At 39.4% G+C, this 21,667-nt stretch overlaps 1 protein-coding gene across 1 annotated transcript in view; it reads left to right on the top strand.

Moving 5' to 3' along the window:
- TG (thyroglobulin) overlaps positions 1-21,667 on the top strand; it is a gene marked incomplete at its 5' end in the record, with an annotated part of 130,564 nt that overhangs the window by 8,960 nt on the left and 99,937 nt on the right. Inside the window, 13 exons of the mRNA XM_015856299.3 lie at positions 279-464; positions 3,150-4,214; positions 5,188-5,775; positions 6,588-6,830; positions 7,522-7,659; positions 7,908-7,985; positions 8,347-8,459; positions 9,142-9,253; positions 10,568-10,768; positions 14,730-14,927; positions 17,023-17,177; positions 17,576-17,732; positions 20,656-20,880. Of these exons, the coding sequence (XP_015711785.3) occupies positions 279-464; positions 3,150-4,214; positions 5,188-5,775; positions 6,588-6,830; positions 7,522-7,659; positions 7,908-7,985; positions 8,347-8,459; positions 9,142-9,253; positions 10,568-10,768; positions 14,730-14,927; positions 17,023-17,177; positions 17,576-17,732; positions 20,656-20,880 (3,459 nt within the window). The remainder of the gene's footprint in view (positions 1-278; positions 465-3,149; positions 4,215-5,187; positions 5,776-6,587; positions 6,831-7,521; positions 7,660-7,907; positions 7,986-8,346; positions 8,460-9,141; positions 9,254-10,567; positions 10,769-14,729; positions 14,928-17,022; positions 17,178-17,575; positions 17,733-20,655; positions 20,881-21,667) is intronic.

The raw sequence follows: 21,667 nt of genomic DNA, 5'->3' as shown, positions 1-21,667 counted from the left end.
ACTCTTCCCTCCTCCTTTGATAATGGCTGAAAAAATGAGTTGAGGTTTGTGTAGTTTTCAGAAATGAATATCTACAGAAGAAAACTACAGAGCTGATTCACTTGTGTGAAAGAGGATGGAGAAATTCTGTCTTGGGCCAATACTTGAAGTTTCAGGAAATTAAAGCTTTTTTTTTTGCTTTTTTTTTTTTTTCTCCAGGCTTGGTAAAAATAAGCAAATGATTGAATCAAGCATAGATGGCTCTGAAACCTTCAGCTTTTCCTCCTCTTTTATTCCAGGCCCCTCAAAATGTGAGGTTGAACGTTACGCCGCTCAGCGCTACCAGCATGCCTACATCCCATCATGTGATGCTGATGGGGGATACACAGCAGTGCAGTGCCAGCAGGGAGGACAGTGCTGGTGTGTGGACACCAAAGGGCAGGAGGTCCAGGGCACGAAGAGACGAGGACAGCCCCCAGCCTGTGGTATGTGCGAGGTTTGCTAAAGGGGAAAATGCAACCAGGCAGCACTGCCTTGTTCATCCATGTATGCTCTCAGTCCCAACTGGTCCCTTTTGCCTTCCCCTCTAAACTCTTAATCTACTGTGGGAATTTTGTGTATGATTAAAAAAGATGAAAGACAAATTCCCTTCTTAGCTCTCACAGATTGTGGTAATCATAAACTGGTATCCAAATATGTCAGTGCTGTTAAGAACCACATTTGAATGAGTTATTAAATACCATATTAATCTTTTTTTCCTTTATGATCTGCCTTCAACCATTTAGTTTTTCACACATAGAGAAAATCTGTCCCTTGACTCTAAGAGACTGTAGGTCCCAGTATCATAGAATCAAAGAATCATTGAGATTGGAAAGATCAGTAAGATCATCTAGTCCAACTATCAGTATCTGTCATAGTATAAGGAAACTGGTGGTGATGTTTTGGGTTTACCCTGTTGTTTGGGTGACATGCTACTGAACATCTGTCTCTCTCTCTCATCCTGCATGTGTTTTTTTTTTTCCTATATTTCTTTCATACTTGGCTATGGAAATTGTCAAATATGGTAGAAAACTATTTAGAGAAGGTGTCTGAGTTTGTGCTTTGAGAGGGATTTCATTAAGAATCCATCATCAAATCAGTGCTCCAAATGGAAATGACAGCAGAAATGCTGAATGGCCAGAGGGGAGGAGGAGAGTTTAAAAACCTTCACTATGAAGCGTACTACCTCAGTGCTCAGGATTGCGCCAGAGGGCTGGGGCGCAAGGTCTTAGTTCTGGCTGCCTTTGGGGAAGCTCATTTCTCTGCCTACAAGATGCAGTTGTACCACGCAGATAGGAGAAATCTACCCTGGGTGTTATGATTCCAAGTCACTCAGCATGCTCCAGGCACAGACAGGCTTACAATAAAATGAAAATGTTCGCATGCCTCCAAGGCTGATCACCAAGGATATTGCAAGGAAGCCTCCAAGAGGCCTCACCATATGTTGGCGCTGGTTGTTTTGTCTTTGCATGTGCTTTGCTGAGCCTTCCTGATAATTTTTTGGGGGGCATGACTTGAGGCTGCTTGCAGCTTTTATTGGCAGACTCAGGAAATTTAAGCAGGGAATATTTCTGTGGAGGTTTTTCAGGCTAACCCTGAGAAGGTATTTCATGAGAATATATCCAGCCACATGCCATGCACGTATCTCCTCTGCTTTATTTCATTGTGATTTTTTTGCTGTTACTCCCAGCAGTGCTCACACTGAAGGAAGCAGAGATGTAGGTATGGGGAGCACCTCAGGTCACACAAGTACCAAAAGTTCAGATAGGAACATAATCCTTTTCAGACCCTACAGTAAATTCGCCCCAGTGGTGCTGTTCTGTTTATTCCTCATCATTTTACTTTGATTCAACACTGAGTAGGAAGGCAGAGCATTTAACGACTGTTTTCCTACGTTTGTTTTCAATTAGCATAATTGGGGATTGTGGCTTACACTAACTTATTGCTCCCTAGAGGAATGTTCTTCATCCCTGTTACCAAGAGCTAGCACTGAACACAGGAGGGGCCCATCCTACAGAAAATGCCTTTACAAAGGAAGCACTGTGAGGAACCCTGAGCCCATGCCAAGAGCTGCGGCACACAGCAAAGGTTCTTGGAGGAGAGAGAAAGATGCTGATCACAGATCCTCAGATGACTTGCTAGCCTATTTGAGCAGCTGTTAGGATTTCCAGCTTTTGTCCTCACTGTTAGTTTTATAATACTGCCTGAAAATGAAATGGATGAGGAATGGGGATGGGGATGTGGATTAGGAATGGAAGTGGAAGTGGAGATGGAGATGGAGGTGGAAGTGAGGAAATCCTAAGGAATGTAGGATCATGAAAAATCTGTTTGTTCACCATCTTGTATCCAACAGTGTCTGCAGTAGTTTTTAGGGACAAAGAGTGAGAAATACAGGGAATAAAACATGACTAGTCGGTGTATTGTCACTGCAGGCTAGACACTTCCCAAACAGGAGGTTGAGCCCAGATCATTATGTTCAGCGTTCCCTAAGGAGTCACCTTCCAAGTATTTGTCTAGTTGCCCTTTAAACTTTTATCCTTCCTAGAATCCTCTAGTAATAAGTTTCATAATCATTTAACAATTCATTTTCAAAACTCATGTACTGAATTCTCACTATGAAACTGTAAAGATCTAGGTAGGAAACCTCTATCAATTTCTCATTAGTGAGCATTCATTAAAATGAGTCTTTCTTTTTTGTAATCTATTTCCTTTGCTCTTGTCCATGTATTGCATCTGAATCAAGTGTAATTTTTTATTGGAAGTAGACATCCTATCAGAGTATGAATGTATTTGGAAAAAACTTTATTTACAGTTTCAGCCATAAAAGAAGGAATGAGGATTTGCACTGGAAAACAACAGAACCAAAAAAAAAAAAAAAGACCAAGAACAGTAAATTCAGATACGGTGAAGGAAATTTGTGTCTCGAATGGAGAAGTTTATTTCTACATTACACTTAGCAACATTTTAAATTTCTTTGTCAGTCTGACTGATGCTTAGTTGGGGAACTACAGACAAGTTAAAATATGCTCAGAAGCATTTACTGAGACTACTTAAAAGGCATCTATAGAGTAGTGAGTTTTGGAGTATCATGAATCTGTACTTTTTACCATTTTGGTTTTTTTTTTTTTTAGGCAAAGAACAAATGTGCATCTCTGAGAGACAGCGGGCCTTGTCAAGGATCTTTTATGGCCCTGCTGGATACTTCAGCCAGTCCAATTTATTTTCCACACCAGATGTACAGTCGGAGAAAAGAGCTGGCTTCCCAAGACCCTGCCCTCCCTCCTTCAAGGAGCTGTTTCTGGACTCTGGATTGTCATCTCCGATCATGCAAAGTCCATATGCCAACCAGATTCCTGGGCTAGAATCCATCCTTAGTGAAGCCATTTCAGGAATGTTCCCATCAAGGGAACTGGCTCAAGTGGCATTGCAATTTACTGCCAATCCAAAACGCTTCCAAGAAAATCTCTTTGGAGGAAAGTTCTTGAAGAATATGATTCAGTTTAACTTCACTGGGGCACTTGGCACTAGTGCCAAATACAACATTGGGCAGTTTTTCACACAGGAAGATGCAACTGGGAGGAATAGTAGCCAAGGCCTTCTGCAGTCAGCTACAGCCTTTTCATTGGAAGTATCAAGGGGGAGCTCCATTTTGAGTCAAACTCTTGTAGGCAGCTTTGGTCGCACAGTAACTCTTCAAGACAATCAGAATATGATGAAATTCCTTTCCTCTGTCTTGGAACTTCCAGAGTTCTTTACTTTCCTTCAACAAGTGATTTCTGTCCCCAGAAGCATTGCTGAAGATTTAGGTGAAGTGGTGAAACTAGCGCTGGGATCTAAAGACTGTGGTGAGGAGCCAAGGGACCTGTTTGTTCCAACTTGCACTAAAGAGGGGAGGTATGAGCAAGTTCAGTGCTATGCAGGAGAGTGCTGGTGCTTGGACACTTCAGGTAAAGAAGTCCCAGGCTCAAGAATTCGAGGTGAACGTCCAAGGTGTCCATCTGATTGTGAGAAGCAAAGGAGAAACTTGCAAAACTTGAAAAAAAGCCTGTCTGCAGGATCAGATCTTTTTATTCCCACTTGTACCAAGAATGGAGACTTTCTGCCATTGCAGTGTTATGGGACAAACTGCTTCTGTGTTGATTTGAATGGAAAGACTATTCCAGGAATAAATGGAAATATTGGAAAACCTATACAATGTAAGTTCTGGGAACTGGGAATTTTAAATCTATTTATAATGTCTTTTTAAAGATACTTCTTTACTTTGTTGGAATTTCATTATTTATTTCTTCATATTTGGTTGTTTCTGGAAATGTATAAATGGTTGTCCACTAATAGAAAAGAATATTATCCCTACAGTTAAAGGGGATCCTGCTTCTTGCATTGGAAGGAATAATAGAATAACCAGCATCTGATACGGTACCTAAACCAAAAGAGCTCTTTTGAGTAGCAGTTCGTTGAAGTACTGGTCAATTCTTCACAGTGTTCTAGATTCGTAGGGGATTTATTTGTAGCAGTCCATCTGGAGTGCAGCCAAAATTAAACAGGCTTATAACACTGTGGTGTGCAATAGGTGAGCTTCCATGTTCTGCTATGTTTGTTTGAAATTCGGCTCTGGAGGTGGCAGAAAAAAGTTCCGAAAGAAAATTCATTCACACCTGCATTCAGAAGGATGGTATTTTTATATTCATCTATGATATTCATCGCAGAGTAGAAATAAATGACAACATGGTTGAAAATGCTGGTAAAATTCAAGAGGAAATAAAATCTAGTATTATCCTAATATTCACATCTTGCAATGATCGGCTGAAGAAAGATCACCTACTAGAATTTCAAGCATCTGAAAACGCTTACTTGATGTGATCAGATTCAGGAAGGTGTTTAGTGGCATCAAACTCTTGTGTCCCCATTAAGAACTGCAAGCATCTAATGTGATTTTGCTTAAATTTCCAAATACACCTAAAGACTCATAGACCTTAAAGAATCTTACTCTGGCCCAACCCAGCAGAAATTGTTGCCCTTAATAATGGACCAAAAATGTTGTTTTGGGGACAAATGATGAAGTATCAGTAACAGTGATCATGGAATAACAGTGAGGATGTTCAGGTTGAAGGTATTGTTTATCTTCTGTGTGTTCATAACATATGCTATGGATGTTTTTCGTTTTCTCAGGCCCCAGTGCTTGTCAAATCACAGCTGGACAGGAGTTTCTAAAGACTCTGAAGCTCCTGTTGTCAGACCCAAGTTCTCTGACTCAACTCTCCAGCATTTACTTACCCCAGTGTGATGCCGATGGTGCCTGGAGGCAGGTGCAGTGCAGTGGTCCCCCTGAGCAAGCTTTTGAGTGGTACGAACGGTGGATTACAGAGAACAATGAAGGCAAAACTCTGCCCATTGCCAATCTATTGAACATCCTAATTGGATATAAAAATGCCTCTTCGAAAGGTTACTCAGGTTTTATTGAATCTTTGTATGAGGCTGGACACCAGAATGTCTTCCCAGCTTTCACTACATACTCATCCTTTGCTGATCTTCCACCTGAAGTACTGGAGGGAAATGTGACCTCTGCATCTGAGAACATTTTGTTGGATCCATACACATTCTGGCAGCTTCTGAATGAGCAGTTTACCTACTACCCAGGGGCCTACACTGATTTCAGTGCTCCTTTAAGCCACTTTGAGCTTCGTGATTGTTGGTGCGTTAATAGCAATGGAGAAGAGCTGCAAGGAACAAGATCAGAAGTGAGCCAGGTACCAACATGTAAGTAACAGTATTGCTGGCACATTAATAACAGTTTTTCTGGTCTTTGATTTTATACCACAAGAGAAAAACTCATTTCATGCACAGTGAAGTAGGAGATAATGGCCTAAGGAAAGATTATTGATAGTGCTGTTATCACTGACCACCTGAGGAGGGAAAGCTCTTTCTTGGAAAATTAATGATCTCTCTGCTTTGGCAATGTGGTTAAGTGAAGTTCTGTGTCAGGGACTGTAGTTAAATAATGCAAGGTGCTGATCCAGATACCTAAGGATACTTCAATGCTAGAAGCATTTTATGAAGATTTGTAGGGAAAATTCCCTGTTAAACTAACTTGCAAAGCACTTCCAAGAAAGCAGACAAGTTTTAAGTGCCTTAAAACTATACAGGAGGAATTTTCTTTACAGTTTCCTGTTATTCAGTCAAGAGTAACAGGTATGCCCTAGAAGTCCAACAGAACAAGAGTGAGACCAGCATTAATGTTTTGTAAGCTCTCTGACTAGAGCGTTTCCACCAGAGCTGTTGATCCCTCTTTGGCGTTACTTCAACAGACAAACTAAATTGTAAATGCAGTTGCTAAAACCATAAACCTTCCATATCTTATAGTGATTTTCCAGCTGTAAGGAAGAGTGGGCAAAGAGTGGTGAAAAAGTCATTTCTGTGGGCAAAAGAGAAATATAATAAAAGAGATTAGCAGAGTTAATTCAGAAGAAAAGCTTCCACTGACCTGTTCATTGTTTCACTTTGCTTAACTGCTGTATCCAAGTGTGTCCATCTCTAGAACCAATATGTCAGCTTCCCATTGCTTTCTACAGGTCCTGGTATGTGTCAAAGTGTTAAGCAGGAAGCCATGAAATTTATAGAGGAGACTGAGCAACTCATCCGAGACTCGAACACTTCCCACTTCCCTTTTGGAGAGAGCTTCTTGATGGCAAAGGGAATGCAGCTCACGGACAGTGACCTCCTACGTTCTACTCGGCCCTATGAATCAGAGATGATGGTCTCTGAGAAGCTGTTATCAGGCAGTGACTATGCTCTCCAGCTGGCTGCACAATCAGGTGGGGGAGAGAGAGATGAGGGCTTTGAATTAAAAGGATTAAGCCTAGGATCTGTTCAAGGATGCTCCATGGTAACTTCAATTTTGCTGAAAGACAAGGGCAACTCATCAAATATTTTTTAGTGGTCAGTTAACCTAATCCAGAAGGTGATTTCAGTTGTCTTATATGAAGAAAAGCTGAGGGAGTTGGGCTTGCTTTGCTTGGAGAAGAGAAGGCTCCAAGGAGACCTCACTGAAGCCTTCCAGTACTTGAAGGGAATTTACAGGCAGAAGGGAGACCAACTTCTTAATTTTTGATAGTGATAAGAGAGATTGGCTTTAAGCTAAAAGCGAAGGATTTAGGTTAAATGGTAGGAATGCGTTTTTTACTCAGTGGGTAATGTGGCATTGGAACAGGGTGCCTGGAAAAGCTGTGTATGCCCCATCCCTGGAGGTGTTCAGAGCCAGGTTGGATGTAGCCAAAGGCAACTGGATCTAGTGGCTGGCAACCAGCCCATGGCAGGGGGATGGAAATAAATGATTTTTAAGGTCCCATCCAACCTAAGCCATTTTATGATTCTGTGATATGTATGACACCTTGCATAGGTAAGATATGGGTATTCTGTCTACCTTCAGTGTTTGCAAATGTGTACTTTTAAAATATCTCTTCTTGTATTGGCCACCAACGTCTTTCTCTTACTCATATTTTACAGTCTTGCATTTCTACTGGCGGAACCACTTTACATTGAAAGGTTTTGCTGGAGAAGCTACACAGCTGGGATTTCACCCCTACATCCCACAGTGTGATGGCCTGGGAAACTGGGAGCCAACTCAGTGCTATGAGAGCACAGGTGAGCTATCTGTCCCAAAATACTCTAAAACATCGAAAACCTGTATTCTTACAGCTAAACCAGAGGGTCTCACCGCTGCTCAGAATTATGGTCTATTTTTCTTTGGAAAGCAGAATTAACTGTGTCTTCAGCTTACTGACCACTTTCTGTAGTGATGCAGTGAGTCAAAATACTCCAGAATTGCAACAGATTTAAACAGGAATACTGCAATGCAACATCTACAGTAAATCTTTTTCTTCCCTGTGCAGGTCATTGCTGGTGTGTGGATGAAAGAGGACGTTATGTTACGGATTCCTTGGTTTCACGCTCAGCAGAACGTCCCAAATGTTAGTTGACTTTTCTTCTTAAGTGTCTGTGTTTACCTATTCTTAATTTTTTAATCTTTATTGAAAATTCTAGTGTGCCATGCATGAAGAGAGGCTTGTTTTTAACCACTGAATGAGAAAAGAGACCTTCTTGTTTGATTTGCTCATGTATTTTATTTCTTTATGGATTAATTCAGCTCACATAATTTGGGAATTGACCCCATAGTGTTGTTACTTGACATGATCAGATGTTCCCTGCCTGACTTTGCAACAAAGCCTCATGTAGATAAGCAAAGGAGACAGAGATGTACCCCTTTCTCTAGGTTACATCTGATAACTTCATTTTATTTTAACATGCATACATATGTTTTCCCTCTTGTAGGTCAGACGTCATGTCAGAGATCTCGAGCCAATGCCTTAATCTCCAGCTGGAGACAGAGTGGCTCAAAGCTGGATGCCTCTGCAACAGATCTGTTTGTGCCCTACTGCCTTGAGGTAACTGAGTATGGCTGAGGAAAGGTTAATCTGAGTCTTACTGGTTTTGCTACTACCGTGCTAGGGGTCCATAGAGTTTCAGTCTAATCTCGGAAAGTATCCCTCATTGCACTCTTATTAAACTGAATGAAAAGGGTTCACAAAAACAAACAAACAAACAAACAACAAAACAGAAGGGAGGTTTTGCCCTCCATAAATCAGAATTTAAATAGTTTTGAAATGATGAGGACAAGGAAAACACCTATGTACACTTCCCTCATATTGGGTGGCTCTGCTTAATCCTTGCACAGGTCTTTATTTAGAAGACACAGTTTGACTAACTGGCATTTTTTTCTGAGCTATGTGAGAATGTGAGGATAAGAGGGGGATGGATTCAGGTATACTGAAATAGAGACCAGGATTCTCTTGAAACTTTCCAGTGAGTTATGTAGATAGGTAAGGAACAGACATTTCAAGCCAAGGTTATTACAGAATTTAATCCCAGTGAGCTTCCAGTCTATGTGCTGCTCTTCTCAGGACCTGTTATGACTATTTTAGTATTTTGGTTTTTTTTTTCTTACATGCATTAAAGGACAAAAGCAAATATAACCAAATATTTTAACCAGGCTTTTGGGATATGGATTCCAGTGTGTCTATGTTAATATATGTTGCTCTGCAATGACATGTAATTGATATTTCTTAGAGAGGAGAATTTGCCGTGCTACAGAGATCTTCTTCAAACACCTGGTGTGTAGATCCTGAGTCAGGAGAAGTGTTTCAACCTGGCAACAAAGATTCAGATGGTGATCCTGAGTGTGAGTAATGCTTTACCCACAGGCTGTGACGGCAGTGGTAATGTCTCATGCTTTGCTGCACTTTTCTTTTTGGAATGATTCCCGTGGAAATATGGAGGTCTTATGGTTTGTCTCCTCAATGATAAGTTCATGCAGGTACATATCTTTGAGAGGATAGCTAAAAATAGTTACCATTTACTTTCATAACAATAAACAAACCAGAGTTCAAAAACTGATTGATAACCTGTGTTCTCTTTGTACTCATGCCACTGCAGAAAAGTCTTCAGGCTCATGAGTTTTCAGGATGAGTTCTGAACTGGAGGAGCTGAGTGACATGCAGTAGGGGAGTACCATAATCGCAGCATTGAGTTCATTTAACAGTCCTTGACTACTCTGTGCAGTGTGATTATATCTATATTATCTTTATGTTGCCTTCAAATAAAAATAGGGGTTGTTCTTCAAATAAAGGTAGAGCTGCTGAGCTCTCATCAGAGATGAGAGATCTTCTACTAGGATTCTGTGATTCTGTTACATCATTCCTTCAAAAGGCTGGACAAGCCCTGCTTAAAGAAACTGAGATGCGCAACTGGAGTTAATCCCCTGGCTTTACTCTGTGTTTCTTTCTTCAGTTCCTCAGCTAGAGATTTTCTGATTTCCATCTCCCATAGAAAATTTGGGAGAATAATCTTCAGGCTTCAGGCAGAGTTTCTACCAGAGCATCCATATAAAAAGCAGATAATTGCTGAGGATGGGACAAGAAGTTAGATGGTACCTTGGTCTGATCCAGCAAGTCTGCTCGCCTCTTCTTATGGATGACCTACTGATAGGAGTCTGGTTGTAGATGTGCAGCATAGCTGATGGGAGATAAGTAACTGTGTGTTCCCCAGAGAAATAGCAGTTGAATATTTGTTACCTGAATCGCTACCTGAATTTCCAAGTATATTCCAGCACTTGTGGATAAACAAAATTAGTGAATACCAGTTTTATTGCAAGTAGGGGTGAAAATTTTGGATCTTCTTGGGTTTGGATGATTTCTCCATGCCACTGTTTTGTTTATTTGTGAGAAAAAATAATTATTGCTGTTTATAAGAGCATACAAGTGAGATTATGTTGTAAAGGTATTAAATATCCTTATCATATCTTTTATGTTTTTTCCACCATCTTCATGGTACAAATTCATACAATGTGCACTACAGGCTTTAGGAAAAAAGTGTGCGTTGTCTAGCACAACTAAAACTATGCACATTTCTGAATACGCTATTGCTGTATTCTATTTTTCAGATGATCCATTTGTCTTCTGTTCTGCATCTTGCAATGATCTTTCTCTCTTTAAAGGTCCTAGTTTCTGTAACATGTTGGAGCTGAAAACTAGTTTACGAGAAGTTGGGAAGGGTTACATTCCAAAATGTGAAGAGGCCAATGGGATATTCTCACCTGTGCAGTGCACCCAGGATGAAAAAACTTGCTGGTGTGTATTTGACAATGGGGAAGAGGTACCTGGGACACGAGTAAGTGGAGAAAGACCTGCATGTGAAAGTAAGTTGCCACTTGAGGCATTTTGCTTCTCTGCAAATTTGGCTCTGGAACCTGAGCCAAATCTAAATTTTTCTAGTATTTTGTTATGTTTAAGCTTCCTTGTTCAGACTGTTAGAGAGATTTTTGCTCAGGTGGTAGGATTATCTTTGTGTTATATTAGACTTCTGACTACCTGGGCGTAGTGTCCCTTTTTTTTTCCAAGTGCTTTGTCAGGGAGAAAGGAGAAGAGAATGAATCTTTGACTCCTCCTTATTCATAAAATTGGTTAAAGCAAAGAGCTGTCAAGCTAAGCTAAGAAGTCAATCTGAATAGGTTGCTGCAAACTTGAACCAGTTCCAGTCTGATCTGGCTCTGGCATTAAAAGCCATTCAACTGAATAAAATAAAATTCAAAAAATGCATGCTTCTGCCATTCCTACTGCTGGATAGAGAGCAGAACTGTGGGAAGGATGTGCCAAAACACTAGATATTTGCAGAATATTTCCGGCATTGTTAGAGCTGTGAAGTACTGGATTTCACTCACGGTTTCCAGTGAGATGTCCAAATGGGAGACGTTTGGATAAATTCTATTTCCAGTTGTCTTCAGACGTCTTCCCAACACTGAACTCAGTTAAACAAATTAGATTTTCTGTAAGGCCATGCTCCAAAGTGCAGTGTTTAATTGAAACTAGAGATGTAAAAAGAAAACCTTCAGCTTCAGAGGCAGTACTTGCAGGACACCACAGTTTCCATAGTTGATTTGTTGTTGCTTTTCTGTTTTGATTTTTTTTTAATTTTTTTATTTTTATTTTTATTTTTTAATGAGAGCTTTTGGTACTTTTAAAAAAATGAGTCCCCATGATTTTTTTTTAATTTATTTATTTTTTTTGCTTAAGTATCCTTTAGTGATTCTGCTAAAGTAATGAGAAAAAAATGTGTCCACCATGCTGTCAGCCCAAATAGCTGTAAAGCATTTTCATATCTGACACCATAATCCATCCAGTAACTTCTCTGCCAATTTGGAAACCAGCTACATCATTTTGTTTGGAATCTCTTATACCAGTAGACAGCTTCGAGGATAGGATCATTTGAGAAGGCACAAGGAAATCACAGGGCTTTCTCTGCCCCAAGCAGTATGGTGCTATGTAGAGATGCCTAACCAAGCTCTTAAGAAATGAATTCCAGAGCTTGTGTGGCATAGTTATGTGTGGCTTCATAGCTACTAAGAGAAGCAGAGCTTATTAGTGTAATAAATATAGTACGCCCATCCTGCTTTCAGGTTATGGGCTAGGATTTCTGACACTGGACTGTGTAGTATTTGCTGTTTTGTTTGGCTCAGCTGGAGGAACTCTACCTGCACAGCACTCAAGTAGTACAGGCTGACTTTCTGATAGTCTCTGAAGGTGAACATAAAAAGTGGAAGAGCTTGCAGTAGGCTAGAGAAGTCAGAATTAGTTGTAAATTCAAAGTCCTTTTTATCTCCTTATCTTCACATAAGATCATTTTCTGAATTTCCCTCTAAATTCCAAAGGATCTTTATGAAATATGGTAAAGAATGTTTAAATGTACCCTGGGATATGGCTCTGATTTTTCTGGATTTTGCTTGCACATTTGATGTTTCTTGGAATCCTGAAATACTGTAGTTTTCATAGAGGAAACAGTGACTGAAATATTAATGATCTTCCATTTTTGAAAGAGTGAGCTGAGGAATAACTGCTTAAAAATGTAGTGGAAACCTGGGGAACTCTTTGTTATTTTCTACATGAAAAAGTAAAGTTCAATAATTTTCCTGGATTTTGAAAAAGTAATAGAACATTTTCATGCTAAACAACTTAGTAATGGTATTAAAATTAAGAAGCATAAATTATATTTCCCCTCAACCTACTCAGCCTGGTCCTGTAATCTGCTAATAATTATTCTGTAAAATGGAAAGAGTATTCTTTCATCATCTTGGAGACCTTTGCAATCAGTGAAAGAAGCTGTTGTGGTAGGAGAATACAATCAATGTCTCCTCCAGCATCAGAGCAGACAGCTGTAAACACCAAGTAATAACTTTTGAGAGCCCAGTTTTTACAATGTGGTTTTCATTAAATTGATCATTTCCATCAGCAACAGAATTCAGCTTCTTCTATTTGACATGCAACAGAGAGCTGATGCCAAGTATCTTGGCAGTCCCCATATGCACCTCCCATCCCCATGCCTGCTTTCCACAGCTCTGGGTGGAGATATAGAAGACAGACCCTTTTTTTTGGAGAAGATACTTTCCTTCTGGAAATGTTTAGAAACACCTGTGGAACAAGCATCAGTATTCAATCTGATTCTGGTTTATTCCTCCTGGACCCAGAAATTGGGGAAGAAATAGAAGAATGACAAAATGGAGAAGGCTTGATAATGATAATACAGAGAGCTGTTTCTATCAAGAGAGATAAATGAGCAAATTGCTGATTATCTTGGCTGGCTGATGGGGTTGGATGGAAACTGTGAACTAAATCAGGAAACCATTCATCCCCTTTATTTTTTTGCGTGCTGTCTGTTTTTCTAGTTTACACACAAGCTCCCATTGGGACAGACATTACAAGACTATAGGAGCACGTGGCTGAGGCTGGATTTGACTTGATGGGTAAAAAAAAAAAAAGTGTTAGAAAAATAAAGGGAATGCAGAACTGGCTTTTAATATTTATTAACTTTAAAGAAGACTATTAATACTTTAAAAGACTATTAATAGAATTTGCATGTAAGAGTGGTTGTAGTTTACACTGATTGTAATAAATACTGCTATCTACTGCAGAATGATATCTTACAGTCCTGCTATCTATGGTGGTTTCATAAAATAAGGATACCAGATTTCAATCTTTACTAAAAACAGAGATACTAAAAAGAGTTCATTGTCTCCATTTACGGAATTTAAAAAGGATTTAAATTTAAAAGGATAAATTTTTTAAATCAGAAATTCCAATTTGAAACTCTTCTGTTTCATAATTACAATGTCCATGGCTGGAAAACCAATAGGTACAGTAGCACATTGGATCCCAGATTCATCCTGCAAAAATTAAATTAAATTAAATTAATTTCCAGAACTCCATCAGAAGGGGAGGCAGAGACTGCTGAGATGTGAGCCATCAGCAGAGCCTGTTTTTCTTCCTCCAGCAGCTAGGGAGACTGGGACTGATCTGGGCATTGCTGTTTGGAGAATGACATCCAGCAAACAGATGAATTGTAGGATATGAGAACTATTCTTAATATTTTCTAACTTAGGTAGCTGTTATGTTTTTCTTTCTCTTTTGTAGGTCTGGAACTCACAATTTTCTGTGTCTAAACTTTAGCAAAATACATAATATATATATAAGATACAGTTGGGAAGTAGGTTGGGATTTGGCCAGTACTGAACAAAGCAGTTCATTTGTACTAGAAGTTAAAAATCATAGTAGTTTGCTTGTTATATTACTGGAGGAGCTGTTATATTACTCTCTTGCAGTAGTAGGCAAGCAGGTCTGAAACTACTGCATTGATAGACTGAGTTGAAAGGTAGACCTTGCATTCTAATTCAAAAGCTGTGTCTCACAGCAAGGGACCTACTGTGTCACCAAGGAACATTTCACTGCTGTGAAATTTTTGAACTCCATTCTAAAGCAAACTGAGTTTTTTTCTTTTGGCTCTATTTCCACTGGATATCTTCCATGAAGGTCGATGGTAAGAAACCTTCTCATTTCCTACTTAAATTTATTCACGACTGTTTTAAACTTATCTGTTCTCGTACACCATGCATGTATCTTTCTGTACCCAGTGCATTACCCTTCAAAGTCAGTAGGAATCTTTTCATCAGGGTTAGTAACCTGAACCAGGCTGACATCCTACCAGTTCTAAGTTGGTATGAGGGGGAAATGCACAGGATGCTGTCCATGTTATGTGAGCACCACGAGGACATTTTAATAGAAGTGTACCACTCTGTGTACTAATATATCCCCTTCCTCTCCCTTCTAAAGGTCCCCAGTGTGCCGTGCCATTTGGTACCTCTTCTATCCTCAATGGAGCTGTGTTCTGTGACAAAACGTTGGGTGTTCAGCAATGTCGGCTGGTGTGCCGCCAAGGCTATAACAGCGCTACTTCCAACACATTGTTCCAGTGCGATGTACAGAAACATCAATGGATCTCAGCTGCCCCACTCTACCACGCCTGCCAGAGTATGTCTAATTACTGTGGATTGGGAAGGTCACAGAGCAATATGTTCACATATGTTTAAAAATCCTTTTCTATCCATCATGAAGGTACAGCGTAAGTTGAAATGATAGGACGCAGTTATGTGGGAGTTTCCGAACTGAAGTGTAATAGATTAATCATGTCTTCTGCCATCTTCATCTCTGTACCTGGGTGCCTATGCCAGAAATTGTCCAGCTTTTCCATAATAACTTACTATAAATAGATATTCAATCTATATGCAGATTTTCCTTTGCAAGTTAAAAGATGCTGGCACCATGAAATGATTCTGATGGAACCACTTAGTTATGGAAGAACAGATGAGCACCAGATGTTTGAGTTTGGCAGAACCTGAATATTTATTTGCACAATCAAATCACTGTTACTTCTGCATCTTTTGTAGCAGCCTGTTTTTTAGGATTATGGCTTTCATTGGCTGACACAATATTTTTCAGATAATTTTTCTTTCAAGAAAAAAGAAACACACCCTTTAAACCTTGGAAGAATAACTTATCTCTTCAGAGCTCATGTAATTGAGTATTAATGTTGGCCTTTTCATTTATTTCAAATAAATGAAATAAGTAAATGCTAAACTTTTTCAAATGCAGATCCTGATGCCAAGTTTGCAGCTATTTCTCATCTCCAGAATGGAGATGGGATGGATGAATGCATGAGGCTCAGTCTTCAAACTCCTGTGTTAGCATATCTCTATTCCAAATGTAAACAATTTTAAGCTTTGAATTTTGGATTGAGATTTCTGTTTGCCCTTAATCATTTTTTTGACATTTTTATACCATATAATGAGGTAATGGCTGTTGAATAGCTGTTTATAGGGAGTGCGCAATAATCTAATACAAGTTTCTATTTAATGCAGGTTAAGGGATTTTGCTCAGCATTTTGTGTTTGAAACAGAGCGGTTTTAGGGAGAGAGGAAAAAATTCCAACACATCTGATGGTCCCTGAACAAACTTCACAATAATGGTCAATTCACCCCAGCATTTTATGCATTTGTTCCAATGGATAATTACCCACACTCTTAAAAATTTTATTTCCTGTTCCTTATGTGTACACTTAGAGCTTGTCGTTAAGTCAACTCTTATCTACTTGGCCAATAAACTGAACAGACAGAGGGCTTTGTGCCTTTCAGGAAGAATCAGGTTTTTCTGTCTTTTGGTCCTTCCCACTACTCTTCTTGAATTCTTTCGAGGTTTTTATTACATTTGTTTTGAGAGCAATCAACTGGGAATTGTGCTCCATAAAGTGACACTTGTACACAGTGCTGTGAGGATCTACAGGGGAGCAGAATGAGAGAGAGCTCTGCCACTACTACATGCTGGTGGGACAAGAGCCAGCTTCATTTGGAGTCTATGTGAACATATCACCCCTGTACTGAACCTGAGAGAACAAAGTCCCCAAGAACCCTGTGATCAGCGTAACCCCAGTGGAGACAAGAAATTTTCACCTTTTTGATTTTTCCTGGCTAAGAACTTTCCAAATAGATTTTCATTTTGAGATTGTTGAGTACATCCTTTTCTCAATGGTTTGTGTGATTTGGCTTGCTATTAAACAATCAGAAGGCACTTGAAATGTCCATGTTCATGTACTATTATGCAATCAAATTTATTCTCTCTCAAAGCTTGATCTCAAGGTAATTTGATAAGCTAGGCTTCTGAAAAGCCATTTGAATTAGTATTAATTGTTATAATGGTTTTATCTAAGATAAGTGAAGCCTTTATAGGTCAGTAATTCCTTTTTTTATGTTTCTTTTTTGGTTGTTGGCATAACGTTAGCTGTTCTCTGGAAATTTGTATCTGCCAAGTATTATAATTTCCCGTATCATTCTGTGGGTTAGCAATCTCTTTATTGTTTACCTATAACACCTGGCTTTCTCTGTAGTGCACAACATACATATTTATCGAGTACTCTCTACTGACAGCTCTACTGTATCCACCATGTTTTCACAGGGAGGTGCTATTGATGAAGATCAAAATGAAATTCAATGTCATATTTTTGAAGTAACTTTGAAAGTGAGTTTCTGCATTGAATAGTGAAGCTAATAAATGCCCTTGTGTTTATTTTTAGAGCTCCAGTTATTTCAGACAGTCCAAGCTCAAACACACTTTCAGCTGCTGCTACCTCCTCAGAAGACTTGTAGTTCTGACTACTCTGGCTTACTCCAGGCATTCCAGATATTTATTTTAGATGAGTTGAAGGCTCGTGGTTTCTGTCACCTCCAGGTAATTTCAGCTCCTTATTTGTTGCTTGAAAAAGAAAAGAAAAAAATGAAAAGGGTATTAAAGAGAGTAGAATTTTGCATCTGTAAAATAGAGGGAAGAGCAGAAAATACCATGAAGTCTGCCAGGGCTGACAGCATATGAAGGACTAGGAAACTGGGATATTTAAACTTGCTGTCCCCGTTTGGGCAGATCAGTTTAACCATAGCAGTAGAAGTCATTAGTCCAATATTTATTAAAGTGTGTTCTGATGGAAGCGAACCTTTTTACTCCTGTGTTTTCACAAGCCCTTTTGAAAATATTGCCTTGAGCATATCACAGTGCAAATGAGCAGAGAAAGACCAGGAACCAGGAGATTCTAATTCTGACTAACCTTAATTTCATTTAATTTTGAATTCAAGGTAAATGCTTTTGGAATTGCTGGCTCGGTTTCTGTCTGTGACGATTCCTCTGTCTATGTCGAATGCTTGAGTGTGGACCGTCTGGGGGTGAATGTCACGTGGAGAGCTCTGCTGGAAAACATACCAGCAGCTTCTCTCCCTGACTTACATGATATTGGTAAGTTTTTCCTCTGATGTTTCTGTAAATCAAGCCTTCTTTGCTTCCTAATGGTTTTGTTTCCCTCTGTCTGCTCTTAGGAGGCAATAAAAAGGCAGTGTACACAAATGCTTGCTGAAAGAGTCCTTGTAAAACTGGAGTTTTTTTCTGAGCCTTTGGTGTTATATTTCTCTTTTCAGCCTGTGACTACAGAATGAAAAGAGGATGTAATTGAGTATTGCTTTCAGATAGTGCTGCCTCTCCCAGCTCCTTTAAGATGAAAATTAGTTTAACTGTTATGAGTTGAACTGATCTAGAGGTAAATTTCCATTGGGAAGTTCCTCCGTAGTGGAAAATATTGTGTTCCTTATTGAATTGGGCTCGGAGAAACACAATTCACACTTTGCCCATAAAGATAACCAATTCATTCAGAGGATGTGTGTGGGTTGTTTCCCTCCTCCCCCCACATCCCCTCTCCTTTTTTTACTTACCTTTGACAGCAAAGAATGATCCTTACCTCAGAAGTCCTAAATCAAGTATTCAAACCATTGACCTGTGGATTTTCACTGTGGTTTTAAAAGGGAGCTTGAAATGATGTAGGGAGCTTCTTTCAAAGCAGTCAGCATTTCCTCTTAAAATAAAAGAAGAAAAAGACACATCCCAAGTTCAAATGCCCTCTGTGCCAACATTTCTCTTGTTTCCTGGCTTTGCAATGATGTTCTCAGAACTAAATTTAAAAACCTGCCTGCACATGTTCTTCTCTCTAATTCTGAGCCACAGAGACGTGACATACAGCCTGATCAGAACCAAGCTGAAAAGCCTTCAGGCCTTGAGTAGAGGATGCAGCGCTCGTGTGTGGTTCCTGGCTATACAGTCTGTTTATGTTTGCATCCATTAATTTGTATCAGTTTATAAAGGAAACATAAATATTAAGTTGTTTGTGGAAGGTGGATCAAAGTATGGTTTAGTTTGGGTTTATACAGAAGTTTACATCTGAAAGCATTCTGCTTTGAAGACACTGCATTTTTTACCTTCTCAATACTATAATTTCCCCATAGAATTAAAACTGCTCTTCTGAGAACTACTGTACAGTTACAGAAGAGGCAGCAGTCTAGTCTAGAAAGATCAGACAACCTGCTGTCCATATACTCTTGGTACAATCAATTTCCAACACCAAGACATTCTAAGGCTTACCTGTCTATGTGCCATTTATGAGCATGTATATCATAGTAAAATGCCTGTTTATATATACTGCCCATTAAATATACCACATAGACATAGACCCATGCACCCTTACAGGAACTTCATACTTATTGTTATGAATGATTCAACACAGAAGGATTTTTTAAGTAAAGGAAATTCAGCAGGCCTACGTGGGTTTTTACTGGTTTGACTCTTTGCTTCTTTTCTATGTGTGAGTTTCCTCCAGCTGTCATTTCTGGGTTATTTTTAAATCTTCTACTGTAGTTACTAGAAAATTCGGAAATATATTTGCTTGAATAAAAGACAAATCTGCCTGTTTCTGCTTTCAGTTATGAGATGATTTCTGGCAAAACCTTTACAAAGTGTTATTGGCTGTGTGGCAATCTCCAGTTAGTTTCTCACCAGCCAAGTACCAATTTGGCTTGAGCTTGAACACAGTTGTATGCTATATTTTTTTGTTGTATTATGTGTTCACACAGCATAAGAAGAATTATTAGCACAAAGCTGCAGGAAACAGAAAACTGAGAGTATGAGCAGCATAGCTGGAGGCTTGTACCTACCTGTGAAATTTTCTCTTCACTTTTAGGAGTGAGACCTGCCCATGGGCTACAGTGCAAAGTAGGGAAATTCACCACGTGAGAGGGCAGCAGTACCCTCATCTATTTCGCTTAAACACGTCAGTCACAACGTAATGATATTTGTGCAGTGTGTGAGGTGTAACATTCCTCACTCTCTCTTTACGCATATAACATCCTCCCTGTGAAAATTCAGTGTCCAAGGTCATTGGTGTGCTTACAAACCTGAAGTACATAGTGTGCAGGACTTCCTGTTTGCTGGTTTACAGGGCTGTACACCACCCATAGCTGTGGGAGGTCTTCATAATTTGAACCATCATTTAGTCAGGGCCATAAGGCCGTCTGAGATTAACAGAATATGGAAGCACAAGAAGTTCTTCAGGAGCACTGTTCCTTGCAGTACTTCTGGTGCAGCCAACTGGGGAACTCGCTCTTTCTCTTATGCTGAAAACTGTCTTGGAGCAAGTAATCAGAAAGAGATGTTGTCTGGAAAACTAAGAATATGGGAAGCATGGGAAGATGCTCACTCTTTTCCAACTTTAAGCATTAGCTTCAGCAGCTGTGAGGGGAGTGCTTATTGGATCAGTAGTGTGTCAGAAGCTGGTTATTATCTAGTTACAAATGTCTTCAAAACCAAATAAATAAAATGCCATAGAAGAACCAAATATAGCCATTGAAACAACAGAAACTGGTACTTTTATTTTTTGTTCATGCTATTTTTCCTTTTGCCCTGCCATGGCCCACAGGTGGACTGGATAATCTTTTAAATTACCTTCCAACCCAAACCATTCTATAAGTCTGTAAGCCTGACAGAGTTCAAGAGGTGTTTGGACAGTGCTCTCAGAAATACTGTTTAATTTTTGAGTAATCTTGTGTGAAGGCAGAAACTGGACTTGATGATGCTTGTGGCTGCATTCTAAACAAGGATGTTCTGTGAATCGATGATTGTCACAACAGCACCTCTACATATACTAAATTTAGGACTTCAGTGTTGTAAGCACTATACACATTCATTCTTTTCTGCTGTTTGCTAGCATGCTACTATTTTGTATTTCAATCTGCTGATGCTGTTAATTAATATAATGTTTATCACTCTTTATTTTGTTGTCCATTTCCTCATGAGGAATCTCCTTCATGTATTCTTCTTCTTTTATTATTTCCTTTAGAAAATGCACTTGTTGGAGAAAAACTCATTGGAGCGTTTATTAAAGAGATTGAGGATGGTCGTTTTCAGCTATATTTAGACTCCAAGCAATTTATAGCAGATTCATTCATTGATTTTCCCCAAGATGAAGAGTTTGATTTGTCTCCACGAGTGCAGCTGGGATGTAGAAGCGGGTTTCGAAGAATTTCATCTCCTGGGAAAATCGTCCCAAATGCACAAGGATGTGGTATGCCTGAGTTTAGCCTTCCCTTCTTTGATTATGTTAGGGATTGATATAAAGGTACAGTTCATAAGTTATCGGCAAGACTGTGTTTATGGTTAAATGTCAATTTCAGTGACAAATCTGAGGATGGACAGGAATTATTACTTTGGTTACTGTTTAGTCCTTGCATTGTAGATGGATTTGAACCAGTGATTTAGAATTAGACTTCCTGGCACTGACATTGTATAGAAAGTTTCACTAACATTTACTGGGGTGTTTTTGGACCTGTTTGGTATTAGGAGGTCTTTCTGTATTGTGCACAATCCTTTCTAAGAAGCAAAGATAATGTAGTCAGTGCTTTGTATGATTATACACTACTCAGAATAGAAACCTAGCTGCAGAAATGGCAGAAATCTTGAGTCTGAGAATTCTTGGGCCAACTCCCAGCTAGCTCACATGGAAGCTTTCTCTGTGTTGGCCTACACCCAGACCTGATTGCAATTCTGCTCTTTTTTCATCTCTTTCCTTCTGTTTAGTCTACTTCCCTGGAATGGGCTGTCTATCTGTCAACATCCTGCCCAGGGCTGCCAAGCCTACCTCTTCAGAGGATCCCTGTGTATCGGGTCATGCTGCCAAAAACCCTCTGCCTTAACAGTACCACTCTTATTTCTATTGACATCAACCACCCTACAGTGCAACCCTAGTTGTTCTTGTTGTCCTGGTTAGCCTCTGTGATTCTGTGACTTTCTGATGTTAGTTTGGGATACATTAATTTTATCAAGCTCTTTTGGAAACTGAGTAAGAATAGGTA

Source organism: Coturnix japonica, chromosome 2 (genome assembly GCF_054131305.1).
Source record: "Coturnix japonica strain WE chromosome 2, WE-NBRP24, whole genome shotgun sequence".
Lineage (NCBI taxonomy): Eukaryota > Metazoa > Chordata > Aves > Galliformes > Phasianidae > Coturnix > Coturnix japonica.
This window is presented reverse-complemented; position numbering and strand designations above follow the sequence as displayed.